This window comes from Eurosta solidaginis, chromosome 1, assembly GCF_040869045.1.
Source record: "Eurosta solidaginis isolate ZX-2024a chromosome 1, ASM4086904v1, whole genome shotgun sequence".
Taxonomy (NCBI): Eukaryota; Metazoa; Arthropoda; class Insecta; order Diptera; family Tephritidae; genus Eurosta; species Eurosta solidaginis.
In genome coordinates this window covers 282,956,252-282,973,890 of record NC_090319.1, presented here as the reverse complement: position 1 = coordinate 282,973,890, position 17,639 = coordinate 282,956,252, and the positions used below count along the sequence as shown (strand labels likewise).

The 17,639-nt window shown below is 38.6% G+C and overlaps 2 protein-coding genes across 2 annotated transcripts in view; both read left to right on the top strand.

The window, feature by feature from the left end:
* The window catches only part of zfh1 (Zn finger homeodomain 1), a 128,453-nt gene extending 124,744 nt beyond the window's left edge, over positions 1–3,709 (top strand). Inside the window, exons 4-5 of the mRNA XM_067760996.1 lie at positions 118–2,863; positions 3,381–3,709. Coding sequence (XP_067617097.1) covers positions 118–2,863; positions 3,381–3,574 — 2,940 coding nt within the window. The 3' untranslated portion in view covers positions 3,575–3,709. The remainder of the gene's footprint in view (positions 1–117; positions 2,864–3,380) is intronic.
* LOC137237407 (uncharacterized) lies at positions 3,683–10,341 on the top strand. The gene has a single exon (XM_067760998.1). It carries the CDS (start codon positions 3,683–3,685, stop codon positions 4,262–4,264), a length of 582 nt encoding a protein of 193 aa, XP_067617099.1. The 3' UTR covers positions 4,265–10,341.
* Positions 10,342–17,639: the final 7,298 nt, after the last annotated feature.

Sequence of the window (17,639 nt, the reverse complement as noted above, 5' to 3'; positions counted from 1 at the left end):
TTTGTACTTAGAATATATCCATTCCGTTCTTCACCTTTCAAACCCTCAAAACATATCACGCCCAAGTCACACTTTTACCTATTTTAATTGTCCTTTTATTTTTTCTTATCTTTTCAGAGCTGCAAAATATGCAACAAAGCCTTCGCCAATGTTTACCGCTTGCAACGTCACATGATCAGTCACGATGAATCCGCTCTTCTGCGCAAATTCAAATGCAATCAATGCGATAAGGCTTTCAAATTTAAACATCATCTCAAAGAGCATGTACGCATTCATTCCGGCGAGAAACCGTTCGGTTGTGATAATTGCGGTAAAAGATTCTCACATTCCGGCTCATACTCATCGCATATGACGTCAAAGAAATGTATTAGTATGGGTATGAAATTGCATCCAAATCGCGCTATGTTCAAAGCGTTGGATAAGAATGCCGCCAGCCAGGGTGTAGTCGGTGCTAAGCGCAGTAACGGCGGTATTTTAAAAACGAATGGTCTCACCGAAGCCGCTCTCCATGCCAATGTACCGCTACCGCCTGGGCTCTCTCAGCACATGAATTATTATGCTGGTGATGCGGGGACAAATGGCAGCACTCCACCATTCTATCAGCATTTATTGCCTAAATATGATGATTATGCTATGAATGCAGCTCTATTGGCCACGTTCCCAAATCCCTTCTATAGCTTGGCGTTGGATCCTCGCTTGCCTTCGTATAATATACAACGATTGCTGGAACTGACAGCAGTTGGACAGCAGCAGCAGCAGCAAAGGCAGGAACATCATTTGGAGGAGCAGCAACGAGAAAAAGAACAGCAACGAGCAGAGGAACAACTGCGCGAAGAAGAGGAACAAGCGAAAGGGGAGAAGCAGCAATTACAAGTGGAGGGGCAGGAACATAGCACGCATTTTGAAGACTCCATTGATGAGGTGAACGAAGAAGAAACGCCAGATGAGCCAAAATTGGTAATGGATATAGATGAAGTTGATGCTAAGGAGGAAGATGAGGAGAGAAATACGGCACCAGAGCGTCACCAATCTATAACCGCAGAACATTCCAAAGGTTTTGAGGAAAAGCTTTGCGAAGAAGATGCGAAGGTAGAAGCAGCAATTGGAGCAGAAGCGCGTGAAAGTTTGAATGTTGAAGCAACAAAGCGTGCAACAAGCACACCAATTGAGCACAGTGATGCAATTGAAACCAGCGTAGAAAAAGAAACAATGCCAAACATCAAACTAGAACTAAGCCGTCCCACAACACCAGCAAGCGCAGAAGCAGAATCACAACCATTGGCGAACGTGCCACAACCAGAGGCAGTGATACCAACAACAATGAAGCAGGAGATGGAAAATAACGTCCAAAACGAGGAAATTCACCCAGAGGACGAAGAAGCATCTACGCACAATCACCACACAGAAGTAGTAGAAGCATACAACTCCAACTTGAACATATCTAACGCGCTTGAGCTACGTTGTAGTCGCTGTAACAAACAATTCAATCATCAAACTGAACTCGTACAACACGAAAAGGTGCTATGCGGTTATATAAAACAAGAGTTACAACAACACTACGAACATACGCAGAAGCTTGAAGAGAAGCAACAGCAACAAGAAGAAGAAGAAGAACCGTGTCAACGTGTAGATAATGAACAGCAGTCAAATTTAACACACAGTTTGAATGAGTCCATCGCCGAATTGTCCACAACCTCATTACCCTCTCTACAGCATTCAAGTGATTTGGAAGACTATCAAGACGAACGTGATTCTTGCTCACGCAATGACTGCAATAGCGAGGGCAGCGAACGTAAAGTGCGTGTACGTACTGCCATCACTGAAGAGCAACAAACACAACTAAAGCAACACTACGCCATTAATGCGCGTCCAAGTCGCGAAGAATTTCGTATGATGGCAACACGACTACAACTCGATGCACGCGTCGTACAAGTTTGGTTTCAAAATAATCGTTCACGTGAACGTAAATTACAAAGTTTTATGCAAGCAAATGGTAAATTGCCATTTCCACTGGCGCCCACAACAAAGGAGGGAGCTGACGCTGCAGTTACTGGGGTGGAGCATACAGCAGCAACATCGAATGGCAGGCGTCCAGGTGAAGAGCAACCGTTGGATTTGTCATTGAAACGTGATTGGTTGTTGTCGTCTATGCGCAACGGTGTACAACAACATTCACCTCTCTATGGCATAGCGCCCATGCAGAATGTGAACGTTGGTGATTTGAATGAGGCAATTAATTTGAGCCGCAAAATGTCCGCTTCAATGTCACCACCCTCATCGCCCTCACCTTCATCCGCCGCATCTGTGCCTCAGACACTCAAACCGCATGGTGCATTCTATTTCAGTGCTCCACACACAAATCAACATTTCCAACATAGAACACCATCACCTAGTGAAGCGCCACTAATAACACAGCAGCAACAGCAACAACCACAACCGCTTACACCACGTAATGTAAATAATCATAGTAATAACGGTTTCTCTGCTTCGTTGACTGGTCATCTACCACCATATATGCTACCCAATGGCGCACAGCGTAGCCTAATGCCCATGGAGGCTATGTTCCGTATGACACCGGGTGAATATGCGTGCAATCCACTCATCAACAGTATTAAATTTCCTGATTACCGTGGAACGAGTCTTAGTCCCGGCGGCTCGGAAAAACGTTCTTGGCGCGACGATGAGTCTCGCATCTCTCACGAGGATGACTACATTTCCAATGGATTATTACCGAAACCCAAACGTCACAAAGCAGAGACGCATGGACATGCTGGTGATCCGGATTTGCCTTTTATTTGTGATCAATGCGATAAGGCGTTTGCGAAGCAAAGTTCGTTGGCGAGACACAAGTACGAGCATTCTGGTGAGCATAAACCTTGCATAGCGCATGCTCAAATTTTATATACCGTTAGGTTGGAGCTCCACAGCATACCTTTGAGGCTTATCGAGCTTTTAGGAAAATTTAAATCGTAAAGGTCGCAATAGTGCTGAATAATGAAGACTTCTGCAGTGCAATTCATTAACTTTTTTTCCGATATTCAACCTCGCTAAATTAGGTTATCGATAGCTAAAACGATTTCGTTATTAAGTGACTATTTTTTTATCTATATACGTTAACCTATGATCATTAAATAGTAGTAGAATATTTAAATTCTGTTACTTGGCACTTTTTTAACCACTTTTCCTCCAGCGATGTTAAAACTATAGCTTTGAATAACACAATCGGTATAGCAAGCGAAAAATCGTTAGTTAATATTTCAACAAATCTCGTATGTTCAAAGTTAGTAAATTTGACTACTGTTGTAGAGTTTTAGCCTTGCAATGCATCTGTAGCACATGTATTAACCTCGAACTTTTTGTTCTCATATCTCTTTTTACAGGTCAACGCCCCTACCAATGTATGGAATGTCCGAGGGCTTTCAAGCACAAACATCATTTGACCGAACATAAGCGATTGCATACTGGCGAAAAGCCATTCCAATGCACCAAATGCCTAAAGCGTTTCTCACACTCTGGTTCTTATAGTCAGCACATGAATCACCGTTATTCGTATTGCAAACCCTACAGGGAATAGGTAAACGACAATTCAGCGCAAACAACATCCGCCTCTACAAAAGCGTCTTCAGCGACAAAAACAACAAATGGCAACAAATCGACAGCGTCGAGACGCGGCTCGAGAAATATGCTAAACATCGCTGAATTTCGTAAAAAATTTGGCAACCATGCAAATAGCGCGTTATACCAACAAGAAACAGCCGCAGCAGCAGCAATTGCAGCGGCAGCGTTCCAGCAACGTCATCAGCAACAACACCAGCAGACACAGCACCGCCATCACCAGCAACGACAACGGCACCAAAGTGAATTGCAACAACGTTTGCAAGCGCAACATTTGCTGCCTCCACCGCCACCACCGAGTGCCGCTGGAGCGCCGACACATCATATGGTGTGGCCCCCTTTAAGTGGTGGTATGCTGCCGCCGCCGCTGAATCAGCAAATGCAACAACCACTTCCTCACACACATGCATCGGCTGCATTACCACCACCGCCACTTCTTCACGGCGCACACGTCAACATGCCACAGCTGAATGTAGTGGGTAATGCAACGCTATATCATCGCCAGCAGCAGGAGCAACACGCGTCGACGACAAATCATATTGCCGATCATGAAGTGCTGTCATCACGTTTCGCTGGCGCGCAAACGCTGCCTACACACCGCCAACCATATTTCGATTTTTTCAATAATAAGATAGGTCTGCTGAATTGATGGTCATAGTATAGCTGAATTGATATTGGTGCGCAATGAAAGTTCGTTTACAGCTTAGCTGAGTCAATGTCCACAAAGTAGTGGTATAGTTTAGTTGAATTTCTTTTAATGTTAAGCTAAATCGAAGCTCACTAAGTAGCTGAATTCAGGATAAGGTTTAGCTGAATTGATGCTCGCTTACTAAGTTGCTGACTTAAATTAGATTTTTAGCCAAATTTAAGTTCAACAAAGAAGCTGAATTGATGTCAAATTTTAGCTCAATTGTTTCGCGGTAGTTTCCTTGCTGATTGCATCTTAATGCATTTAAAGTTGATTACTTTAACCCTGCATACATAGGTTTTATGATTATGCTTAGATTGTATTAATATTCAGTACTACTAGCATAGTCAGCGCGCATCTTGCGCTTCCTTTTGGATTGAATTAAAGCTCTATCGGTATTGGAACTTGATTGACTTCATTTGATAGAATAATTCAGCTGAATCGAAGTTTATTTGACACAAATACGACTAATATGTGGTGTTAAGATTTAGCTGAATTTGTATTCAAATATCGATGAACTCATGTAAGCACATAAGTTGATCTATGTGTGCAGCTGAATACAATTTTATATGATATATCTCTTAGTCAGCCTTAAAATGTAACTGAAAATTGGTATGTTCACTGTCGAACTTTAGCTAAATTCATAATGAAACTTAGTTTATTCGATTTCAAAGCTTGGCTGAATACACGTTGATCGTTATAGAGCTGAATGTGATTTGAGTTTGTGCATATACGATTTGCATATTCCTTATTCTCAGCTGAATAGCAACTTAACCTATTCAGCGCTCATTCGAAAAACGCAAATCTACCTAAAGTGTTATCATATACATGATACAAAGTAAATATATAGATTAAAACAAACTTATGTATATTTAATATAAATAATAAAGAAACAGTCATTGTGAAATCCATAAGACGTAAATGTAATTCCGCACTTAAGCTCGTACTTAAGCAAATTTATACTATTCGTTATATTTATGTAGCTGAATAAGCTCAGAGAGAAAGCGCATACAAAACATGTAGTAAGTAGCTCTTTGCATTTTCGAAGATGTTAAGACCGTGTGAAAATATCATTTTTTTTTTTCAAAAATTTATAATTTTTTTTTTCAAGAACTCATCTGGTTGCAGTTTTCATAAATTAATAAAAAAAAATTGGATTTCTTTGTGCAGGCACAAAAACTTGTTACAAAGAATACTCTCTTTAATCTACTTTATTTTTTTATATTAATTTTTATTATGTTCAATAATGATTGAATTAAATTTAATTTTTCATTATTTCGTTGAAAATTTTCGTTTTTACTTATTTATTTATATGTGCTTATGAATATTTTTATTTAGTTTTTAAGACTTTTTACAAGCTGAATGTAGTAGTAGTTTTTAGAATTCGCTAAAATATTTATGTGTTCGTATACCCGTATGCGATTTCGATTGCCAGTACCATGCAAATACTCATTTAAAAATTATTGTAAAATTTTAGTTAAAAATGTAAAACCTAAATTTTATAACTTTGGAGAAAATAGGTATTTTTTTGTAATTAATGCATGTCTCAGGTTTAGATACTCCAATTAAAGTAATAAAAAATTGGTTTTAAAATTGCACTTGAAAAAAATTTTATGAATGAATTGAAAAAATTTACGAAGAAAAGAAGTCGAAGTGAAGCTTTTTAAACAAAGAAATACAATTTTATAACTTTTTCTATTAAAAAAAAATATTTAAAATTTGTTTAAATGCAATTATTGTTAAAACCTATTTCAAACCAATAAAACCAAGTATTTAAAAACTGTATTTTCATCATAAACTGTATTACAAAAATTTGATAAAAGGCAAAAAAAAAAACCCTGCCTTCAGACTTAAAAAAATATATATTACACAAAATAAAACAAAACATACACAAAAAAGAAAAAATACATTTGAATTTAACAGCTCATATTTCTTTTAATCATATTTTCACTTTCGTGAACATTTTTTACTAAATATTTACCAGCTTTGGAACCAAACTTTCAGGATAAGTTAAACAAAATTTCGAACAAAAAGCAAACAAGATGAAATTACAATGACATTCCACTAACTAAAAAGCAGAGTTAAAACAAAAATTTGGGAAACAGAGTTAAATAAAACAAAAATTTAAACTAAAAACATAAATTAAAGAATGTTTTATAGAAACCTGAACAGAGTCCAGAATGAATAAAATAAACACGCTGAGGCTTGCATTTAAAAGCACACGCCACGCCCCCTTTCGCAGGCGTATAGTCTCACAAGAAACATCAAAAACTTCATTTTTAAAACTAGTTTTAGTAGTAAGAAATTTGCATAAATTGATATGCATGTGAGTATAAAAAACAAGCGAAGAAACACAAAAAAATCCAAAAAAATATATAAGCAAAATTAATAAATATTTTAAAGTTAAAAAAAAAATATTTCAGAAAAACCTAAAATTAAAAAAAGTATGTAAGAACAAAAATTGATTTGGCCTTATTAAGCAACTTATTTGAAACTTAAAATGTAATACGTACAATTTAAGTAAACTAGGCAAAAATAGAAAAATTAGGTTAAAATTGTAGCAAGCGGCATTGAGTTGTGTAAGTGAAAATAAAGTGCGAAAAAAATAAGAAAAAATTAAATGCAGTGTAAAATATACATAAATATGTTTAACTAAAAAACTAAATTTTTGAAAGCAACATTTTTCCAAAAAAAAACTAGGGTTCTGCCACGATTTCTTGCCAAAACTTAGAAATCTAATTCCTTACACAAGTTCTTATAAAACCCAAAAATATTAAAAACCCAAAAGCACTAGAAAAATGCATTTTGGCTACCTAAGATATTTGTAACTAATACTAATTCATGGACAATAAGAATCTTACGAAAATTTCATTACGTTTGAAAAATTTAAACAAAAATAGCAACCAAAACAAAAATTTTAATAAATATTTGATCATAAAATTATTCATTTCTTTCCCAAAACAAAAGCAGATAACATTGCCGCTTAATTGAAAAAATACAATTTTTCCAAAAAAAATCGACCGCTTTTGTTCTCAGCCAAAAGTTATGCTTCAAAATTCATCGAATATATGTATAAAATATAAAAAACAAAATCTGCAGGAAATGCCATTACAACGAATCCAAAACAGATCGATAAAACTCAAAAATTGAGCTTAAAGGTGCCCATTAACATACAAATTGTGTTTTTAGCAGCTTTTCCTATTTTAAGCTCTTACTTGAAAATAAGTATGCAGTCTAAAAATAATAAATTTTAGGAATAATTTGTGTCGAAATTAGATTTCACGTAAATTTTTTTTTAAATCTTAATTCATTATAATTTTTTGTATGCTTCACTAAAAAGAACAATTGATTAACCTACTTAATGAGCATATCAAAGACATCGGAAAACTTGCATTAAATTCAACTTAGTGTTCATTTAATATTAAAAGCTTATATAAATAAATGCTTTCAAATATCCCCATTTTTAAGTTTTCTTTTGCGGTATCCACCTCTCGGATAACTATATGCTTCTTGATACTATTTTGTAAACAGTGTTTAGCAAAAAGTACGCAGGAGAGCACTGGTTTTGGCAAGAAATGCTCAGATGTTTCATTTCTTATTCAGGGGGGACCCTGCAAGAACACATTCACCACACCACCAAATATCTCAAAGTATGATGGTTTGACAATAGGCTGAACGGAACGCGAATGATCATTTTTTATATTATTATTCATTCTGTTGCAAATGAGCTAATTTCGCCACCGATTCGTTGATGTCTCTCAAGTTCGTGCCTTGCGGGAAAGTAAGAGGGATAAAAGTGAATGTTGAAGGTCCTTGGTCACTACTATTTCAACTAGTAGAAAGAACACCAATTTTTCTTTGATATTTTCTTTAGTATTTAATATTTGGCGGCCACCGTTAGCGTGCTCCGCCTACTACACCGCATACCCTGGATTCACACCCCGAGCAAAGCAACATCAAAATTTTAGAAATAAGGTTTTTCAATTAGAAGAAACTTTTTCTAAGCGGGGTCGCCCCCCTCGGCATGAAAAGCTCTCAGTGAAAACTCATCTGCCTTGCATCAAGAGGAGCACGGCGCAAATTGGAAGAGAGGCTCGGCCTTAGATCTCTTCGGAGGTTATCGCGCCTTACATTTATTTTTATTTTTTTATATTTAATATTTAACAGCGTTTGAAAGAATACATGCTTTTTTCATTTAACCGACTTTTTTGTAGATCTCGCAATGTCGATTAAAAAAGAACGTTATGAAGTTGAAAGAAATAACGTCCAGACTAAATTTGTAGGAAAAATGCCACAAATTTTAAGCAGCGGGGTTAATTTGAAGATATCTAGTTAGACCTTTTAATTGCATACTTACTTCTGGAGCTAAACTTAAATTTAGTAGGAGTAGCAGCAAAAAAACAATTTTTGTATATAACGGACTACCTACTGAACATAAAAATCTCATTTAGAGTAAAGAATTAAAAATTAAATCACAAAAACTGCAAAAGAATATTAATTATTGCAATCGAAAAGATTCACAAACGTAAAAAAGGTTTCCTAAACAACGAACATATTTCGTTTTACTCCTGAGCAATTCACTTCACAAAATATTACAAGTTATATAAAAGTTGGTCGCGTCTCTTAAGTATATATAATAAAAATTTAAGTCCAATAACACTAATACTTTTTAAAGTTAATATGAAATTTTTATATTTTAATTATTTTGTGATTTGTATATACTTTTATTTTGTTATTTTAATTTTCGTTTCGGTTTAAAGGATTGGAAATTGTATTCCTACAGCCCTTATATACATTCAACCACTACAAAGCTAGAAAATCCAAAGACAATGCGTACCGTAAGCAACAAAATAGGCATGCTGTAATGGGTTGCCGTTGTAAACGTACGCCTAATTTAGTTAACTTTTAAGGTTAGGTTTACTTACTTTATTACTACTATTAATTTTTAATGCATTAAACAGCAATTTGTTTCTTTATTTTTTGTAAATATAATTTTTGTTCTCAAACAGTGAATTCTAAGCGGCCATAAACTCAGCAAAAGAGTGAAATATAATTAAATAATTAAATGCAATACATAATTACGCTAAATTATTTCAAATTGTATTTTAGTCTGTAAATTAAAGCAGTTAAATTAAAATAGCATAGAGTTAAATGTTAAATTAAATAAATAAAAACTTATTTTTAAGCACAAATTTTTCGCAGCGTACAAAACTGCTGAAGTAGTTTGTTTTAATGCCTTATAAATCGTTAGTTATATATAGCAGCAAGAAGTTTATATTTAATTAAAGACCAACAACAAACAAAAATATAAAAATTTAAGTCCACAACAAAAAACCAAAATAAGTCATTAAACTTAATTTACAGCAACAGTGCCATAAAGTTTTTTAAATATATATTAAAAAATAGACACAAGCATGAAAATAATTAATTTAACTTATAATGTTATATTTTTATGTTCCGTTTTTTTACTTTGCAAATGAACTGTTTATCATTAATTTTTCAAGTTTTTAAACTTCCATAATTCTAAACTTTTGTATTTTTATATGTATGTACATATGTACATTGCTTGTATGTATTATTAGTTTTAAATTAGATTTACTTCAACTTTTCATTATTTTTAAGTACGGTTTTTATGTCCACTTGTGTACACATATTACTTGATTATTTAAATGTTTCAAGAAAATTCATTGTAAGCTCTAGTTATTTTTATCAAATACATAAAAAAAAACGTTAAACATACTTAAATAAATAAATTAATATAAATATGTATGTATGTACGAAAGTAAAACAAGAGGTAAGAAAAAAATATATATATGGTTTAGTTATATACATATATATTATACAACGCATTCTTACTAAAAATTTATTTTAATCAACATAGTTAAAAGAAATGCTGAAAAGTGCATACAAACAAAAAAACATACATAATACTACATACAACATTACACGCATACACAATTTTTGTCTTAATAAATTTACAAAGCTATTATTATTATTATAATTATAACAATTATACAATTTACAACATTTAAAGAATACGAAATGAATGATATATATATATAAATAAAACAAAAATTTATTGAAAATTTATATAAATTGCATTTTATTTACAAAATTTATTTTTTTCGTGGAGTTAAAAATACTTGCTTATTTTGTTTTGTTGATTTTCCGACAGGGTGGATAAATGATGTATATTGGAACGATTTTCCGTCATCCCTTGTCAAATTTGGTCTCGATACAAACCGGTTTCGGCGTTGTGTCATCATCAGTTTCGATTTTCGTTCTCTAACTTCTAATTATTAAACAATAAAATCTGGGTCAACAGACAACGACACAAATGAGACGCACCCGCTGCCATTGGATCAAACTCATACAGGCGGACCATCAGTGACACCCATATATTATCTGTCAGTTTCCGCTCGACAAAGGCCTATTAAAATTCAATCCCATTTTCAACTTCCATCGGGGTACTGTTGTATAACATTCCTTATTATCACAATAACTCAAATCTTTTGACAATTTTATCTTTTTGGTCCACCCTTGTACTTGCACGTACCTACTAGACTTCTTTTAGATGGTCTCAATGAAATTTGTAGAACGCCCAAGCTATGTTAACAAAACAAGACGAAGTGCAGCTGCAACATAACCCTGTTTCTCCAGTGTATCCTTGTAGCAACCCGAGGCTGGACAATATTACCTTCAAAGTAAGTATTGTGAAATATTAGGCTTTCAGTCAAGGTAAAAGACCCAAAGAGATCTAACAGTTATAAAATAACTCATCCAAATAGTTCGGAAAAAATTTATGAAATGAAATATTTTAAGAAACATTAGTTTGAAAACATTGGGTAGGTTATAATGAGTTTAGCTCATCTTTTAGTGTGTGACTTAAGCTAGGTTATTAACAAAATTTCTTCCGACATGCGTAGGTTAGGTTGGGTTGAACTGGCCGGTCCATAAGTACCTCACATAGACTGAATAAGTCCGTAGTGTTACCAGAAGTTTGTTTTAACGACCACACTGAAAACCCCTATCAAAAACCAGAACCTATGTTATAAAATAAATCCGTCCTCTTGGCAAATACTAGAAGCTTCCTAGGATTTAAGCCACTTGCTGCTTCTAGATCTGTCAGCTGTATCACTCCTAATAGCTAGAGTCTTAACCTGGCAAGTGCAGACCAAGCCTAATTTGGCATGTGACGCCGGAAGACAGTGTCCAGTCAGAATACCCGTCTTGAGTCTACAGTCCTCTCTTTTTAATGATAGAAGCAACTTTGATAGTCTAAGTTTGTAAGACCTGCACATAATATTTGACACTTTACAGCCCCGCGCTTGAACCCACGCCTTTCCTGCTTGGTCGATCATGTGCACCTCTCGCCTTCGCTTAATTTCGCCCAGTCTAATTGGGACGTCTACGGAGCAAGCTTCAAGGGATGCGCCCTTTTTAGCTAGTTCATCCGCTTTTTCATTGCTATCTATTCCCATATGCCCTGGGACCCAATATAGATGTATGCTTCTCCCTGTCCCGATTCTCTCCAGGGACTGCTTACACAATAATACACTTTTAGATGCTGTGGTATGAGAGATTATTGCCTTAATTGCTGCTTGACTGTCAATATAAAAGTGAACACGATTGCAGCTTGGGCTATTTTCTTCCAGGGTTTCTACTGCTTTGGTTACGGCTACTATTTCCGCTTCGAAAACGCTACAGTAATCCGGCAGCCTGTATTTGTATTTGTATACCGCAGACCCTACTCCTTCCACTACTTTGGAACCATCTGTGTACACATGTATGGCCTCGTCCGCCATTTGAACACCCTTGCGCCAGCCGTCCACCTCTATTGTGGCCTTAAGATCGCCCTCGAAGCGCAGATAGGGAATTAGGTAGTCTGTTCATCTTGTGATTTATGACGCCATACTACTATGGCCGTATGGTCGGCGCTTAAGCTGCGCGATAAGCCCCACGTACACCCCAGCATTCTTTTACATGCATAAAGTGCCGTTGAAGCCTTCTTCACCCTCTCCTTCACGTTGAGCTTCCATGATAGCTTACTGTCTAGGATGATTCTTAGATACTTTGTGCAAGGTTTTTCATGTAGGGTCACCCCTCCCAACTTAGGCCTGATCAAATTTGGGACCTTGTACCTCTTTGTAAACAAGACCATATCCGTCTTATCCGCGTTGACTTTCAACCCGACATTTGATGCCCAGGTATGAATATCCCGGTCCATCAAAGAGCTAATCGTTGGAAAGCATCTTCCACTTATGACAATTGCAACGTCATCCGCATAAGCCGTAAGTTTTACTGGTCCCTCGTCAAATCGCCTGAGCAGTTGGTTGATGACCAGCATCCACAGCAGAGGTGAAAGCACCCCTCCCTGCGGCGTTCCCCTGTCCACTGATTTCGTGACCTCGTACAATCCCCATTGTGATGTAATCTTCCTGCAATTTAACATGCAGCCGATCCATTTCGTTAAGGCTGGATGTACTTTAATGTAATTAAGACCATCCATAATCGCCCATTTAGAAACATTATTGAAAGCCCCGGCAATGTCTAAGAAGACTCCTAGAGCATATTTCTTATATTCCATATTTCTTATATTACCGACTTGCCTTTGGTGTACGCATGTTGTGTTGTGGAGAGCAGCTTTTCATCCACGTTGGACTTTATGTACACATCTATCAGCATCTCAAAGGTTTTGAGCAGAAATGATGTTAAGCTAATGGGTCTATAATCTTTGGGATACACGTGACCAATCTTCCCCGCCTTTGGTAGGAAAGCTACACGAGCAGTTCTCCAAGAGTGCGGTACATGATTCAGTCTTATGCACCCATCGAATATTATTTTAAGCCATTCCACGACCGCCCTACTTGGAACTTGTAGCATGGCCGGGAATATGCCATCTAGGCCCAGCGATTTAAACTTAGAAAACGTCTTCACTGCCCACTCGATCTTAGTATCGGTCACCAAGTCCGGCACTACGAGCTCCGTTATCGAAGTGTGAGTGATGTCTGCTGGCTCTTCTAAACCATCTCCCGATGGGAAATGTGTATCGAGAAACACCTCAAGGGATTCCTCACTATTACGGGACCATTCCCGTTCTCTTTCTTTATTAGTCCCTCGACTATATTTCCCCTTGCTATTTCACGCTTGTAGGTCCTCAGTAGATCCCTGTACTCGTCCCGACACGCTTCGCTTTCCGCGGTCTTTGCTAGCTTAAACATTTCTTTTACCTGTCTTCTTAGAAGACTCAGCTCATTGCTCCACCATGGCGGCTTTGCTTTTCCTCTGAATCTTCTTAGAGGGCAAGCTTTGTTATACGCAGTCATAAGCGTCCTTGTTAGGAATTCATTAGACTCCTCCAGTTCTTCCACATTGGCAACCTCTTTGGGTTGTCCGAGTTTCCTTTCTACCTTTTTCTGCAATTTAGTCCAGTTTGTTGTTTTAGGGTTTCTAAAGGTTCCTCCCTTCTCTACCCTCTTTAGGGGGATTCCAAAGCTGATATACGCATGGTGGGAGAAGGATGGTCTCTCAAGAAACATCCAATCATACCTTGATATATCACGTTCGGAACTCAGTGTAATATCCAAAACATTGCTGGAGGTTGGACCAATGTATGTAGGGACATTTCCCCTGTTGGCTATCTACAAATTGGTGTGCAGGATGTAACAAAATAGAGATTCGCCTCTCTCGTTCGTATCTGCTCCTCCCCACGCATTGTGGCGCGCATTTGCATCCGCGCCTATGACCAACCGCCCTTTGCGCCTTTCGTCCTGTACTAGCCTCTTACACTCCATCGGTGGAACCTCCGCAGCATAGGCTATGTAGCAGGATGCCAGGATAAGTGCCTGCTTATTCCTTTGATCAACGGCCACCACTACGAGGTCCTCAGTAATGTAATTAGGCAGCATATATGAATGCAGCTGTTTCCTTACCATTACTACAGCTCGCACCCGTCCTTCCGTTTGCGCATAGTAAACGCCAAATCCGCGCACGCTAAGTCCAGAAACCTTTCCTCCCGATGAGAGCCACGGCTCCTGGATCAGCGCCACGCCAAACGAACCCTCCTCAAGGGTTAGGAGGAGTTCGCTCGACGCCAGTTTACTGTGTTGGAAGTTTGTCTATAGGACTCGCAGCACCATTGGGCTGTTTGTCCCCCTCCAGCACCTTCGTCGTGACGTCGTCGTCCTCCCCTTGCCCTTTTGGTTTAGAGTGTTCGAAGCCCCCTTCAGCCTCTTATAACTGTTGTGCCGGGTGTTCCTCTGTGCACCATCTGGCTGTTGGTCCTCTTCTAACACCTTCGTGGTAACGTCGGCTACCTCCACCTTTCGTTTTTCCCTTAGGTTTTTGAGGTCCTTTTCGACCTCGCCCAGTTCCAGCGTATTAGGATTTTTATCCTCGGGACTTCTTTTCCTGAGTCGCATATAAATTTTGCCTGTATCAAAGGACATTTTTCCAAGCTCCGTGTACAATATATCCTCCGCCTGCTTGTTTATTTGGAAGATGTAGAACCGACCTTCCTCCGTAGGCCGAGATACAGTAAGTACGTTCCAATCCTGTATAGGTATGTTCGGATTCTAATTCTGCAGAAGTCGCAGTGTATCCTCTGACTTCATCACGCATGTTATCCGTACCTTAACTTTTGGTACCGTGGGGATTTGCGCTTTATCCACCACCTCAAACCGCGCGTTCGTGCCTTGCCTTTGGAGATTTGGAACCACTTCCTCCAGCCACCGCAAGCTAGCGATGTTGTCGCCCGCTATCGTCTTCACACCATTATACCATCCCCCCGAATCAAAGATTGGAAGAGCTTACTCGGTTGTTCACGCATCATCTTAAGCATTAAGCCAATAAGTTCCATTTCTACAGATCCCCACCTTTCAGTAGTCATCTGTCCGAAAGGACTGCTACCATCAACCAGTGCCACAGTCAGTGACAGCTTTGCCACATCAATCATCTTCTCGGGAAAAGCCGGAGTCTTAGTGTTAACTCCCTTTGGCACCTCCGAGAAAGCCGGAGTCTTAGCTTTAACTCCCTTTAACACCTCCGAGAAAGCCGGAGTCTTAGCGTTATCTGCCTTTGGCTTATCTCCTACTTCCGTAGTTAGATCTTCCCTCTGACTTGCAGCTTTCGATGTAGTTGCTACCTCGCTATTGGGGCCCATCTGTCTTACAGCTTTGGGCCTACTTGTCTTGTCTATGTGACTGCCCTGCCTCGCGGCTCTGGGACTAGGTCCTTTCTTCCTCTTGAAAGCAGGCTTGTCGCCTTCCGCCGAACGTTGCCTCTTCATTCTGCCATTCGACGCTTCTACCTCCTCGTACCGGTTGCAGAACCGAGGGTTTCTAGCAGAAAACCTTTTGAACTGCCTTCGACCTACTTCTACAGCCTCATGGGCCCATTCCATGCGCTCGATCTCCACTTCTGTTGGGTCGAACCCTACTCCCAGGCGTTGGACAATTCTTAGTGCTGCACGGTACTGCGAGAGGGCTCTTTTACTTCCTCTGCTCCGTATCCTTCTCCACTCTTTTACTCCGTTTTCATTTGTGTGCTTTTCCAACACGGAGTTCATTGAATCAGCACTACTCTCGCTCTCCGAGTCCGACACATCACTTAATGCGTATTTGTCGTCCTTGGCTTGCGACTCAGTCCTCCTCTTATCATCCTCCTTATTACAATTTGGTAATGAGTCGTTCATCTTGGTCGTACGACCACCTGCCCGATAAGGCGGGCTCAGCGGTCCAGTATTATATACGGGGAAAAAACCGTCAGCTACAGCAGCGCCCCTTACTGTGGTAAGGCCATCAATACTTCACGAGGTGGCCCGGTATCGGGAAGGCTCCGTTCGAATACAGCCGAATTTATCCTCTGGCTGCAAATCGTCCAACAGGTCCGGTCCGCATAACACCCTGGATTAGGGGGTTGGCAGTTCTTGGTCACCGACATCCTGCCGCCCTCCTATGAGGCGAAACGGCGTAGATGCCAGTCCTAAACAGCTCCGCCTCATAGCAGGGCGCTATGGAGATCGGCCAAGCCCTCACACCAACGACAAGGTGCATACCCTAGTGAGGGCCGAAATGCGTACTGCAACTATAAATTTAAGCCTTGAGCATTTCTTGTACCCTTAAAGAAATGTCCAAGAAATCTTTCCTCGTTCCGATTGGTGCATTAGGAAAGCATTTCGAACGAATATTTGTATGGAAAATGAAAATAACACATTGTGACGAATTTAGGAAAATTCCGCTTATTTGAAACCTTCTGCTAACGTTCGAATCGCTAAACTGTTGAATAAATCACTCCAATATTCTGTATCGCAAAATGGTCCTTATTAGACAACTTTGGTTGTAGTACAATTATACCTCGCAACTAAAAGCGTGTTTAAATCAAACTGATTGATCATGCCTCAGCTTGCGCTGCTTTTATACTCTCTGTTGCCTCGTCTGCATATATCTACTAAGGTCTAGACCTTTCGCCTTCTAGAATAGTTCTATCTCCTAATTGGTATATACATGTATATTTGCAGTTTATGTTTATCTTATAGCCATATGCGGGTGTATGTGTGAGTAAGGGTGATGATTGCGTGTGTTTGTGAGTATCTCTTCGTTGCCTTGTATGTATGTGTGTATGATGATTGATTTGTTTATGTACACAAGAGAGGCAGATTGCTTAATTGCTGTTATGCCTTTATTTACTAACAGCTTAATGATGCTAAAACTCGCTACAATATTTTCCGATAAATAGCGTCAAGTTTGGCATACAAGGGGAAATTTGAAAATTTTTTTTAGCGTTTTTCTGTAATTTGGATACCGCGCTATACCCTATACTCATGTGGGAAACTTCTCCCTTAAATATGATCAATAATTGGCCTAAGGGTATGGACCCATTGGTTCTTGAAAGGCATACACCGGATTTTTTGCTTCTTGTGAATGTAAAACTCTCTACTGTTAAATGCTCCATGAAGCTTTGTCCTTTGCCTCTAGCTCAATTTTAGGTACAGAAGTATTTTTCAATCTATTGATCTTGTTTTCGTAGCCCCTAGCAAGGAAAGGTGGAAAGGAAAAACTCCGCAGTTTATCTGTATTGAGGGATTGAAAGGCTATTTGGGAATTTGTAAACGTCTACAGTTTTAATATTGCAAACTGATTTCTTGGTGCAAACTGGAAAAATAAGACTGAAAGATATGTTGTATTACTCTGTTTAGGCCATGTTATGCGAATGAAAATGAATTTCCTCCCTTGAAGGAATTTCTGTCGGGATAGTTCCTTACTTCAGGGCACAACTGCTAAAGCACGTCCTTTTTCAGTAAAGATGTCAAAACATGCGCTTTGGACACAGGACCATG

What these genes read in the sequence shown, in the direction of transcription:
- LOC137237407 (XM_067760998.1), top strand. Translation starts at nt 3,683, where the DNA reads ATGCTAAACATCGCTGAATTTCGTAAAAAATTTGGCAACCATGCAAAT.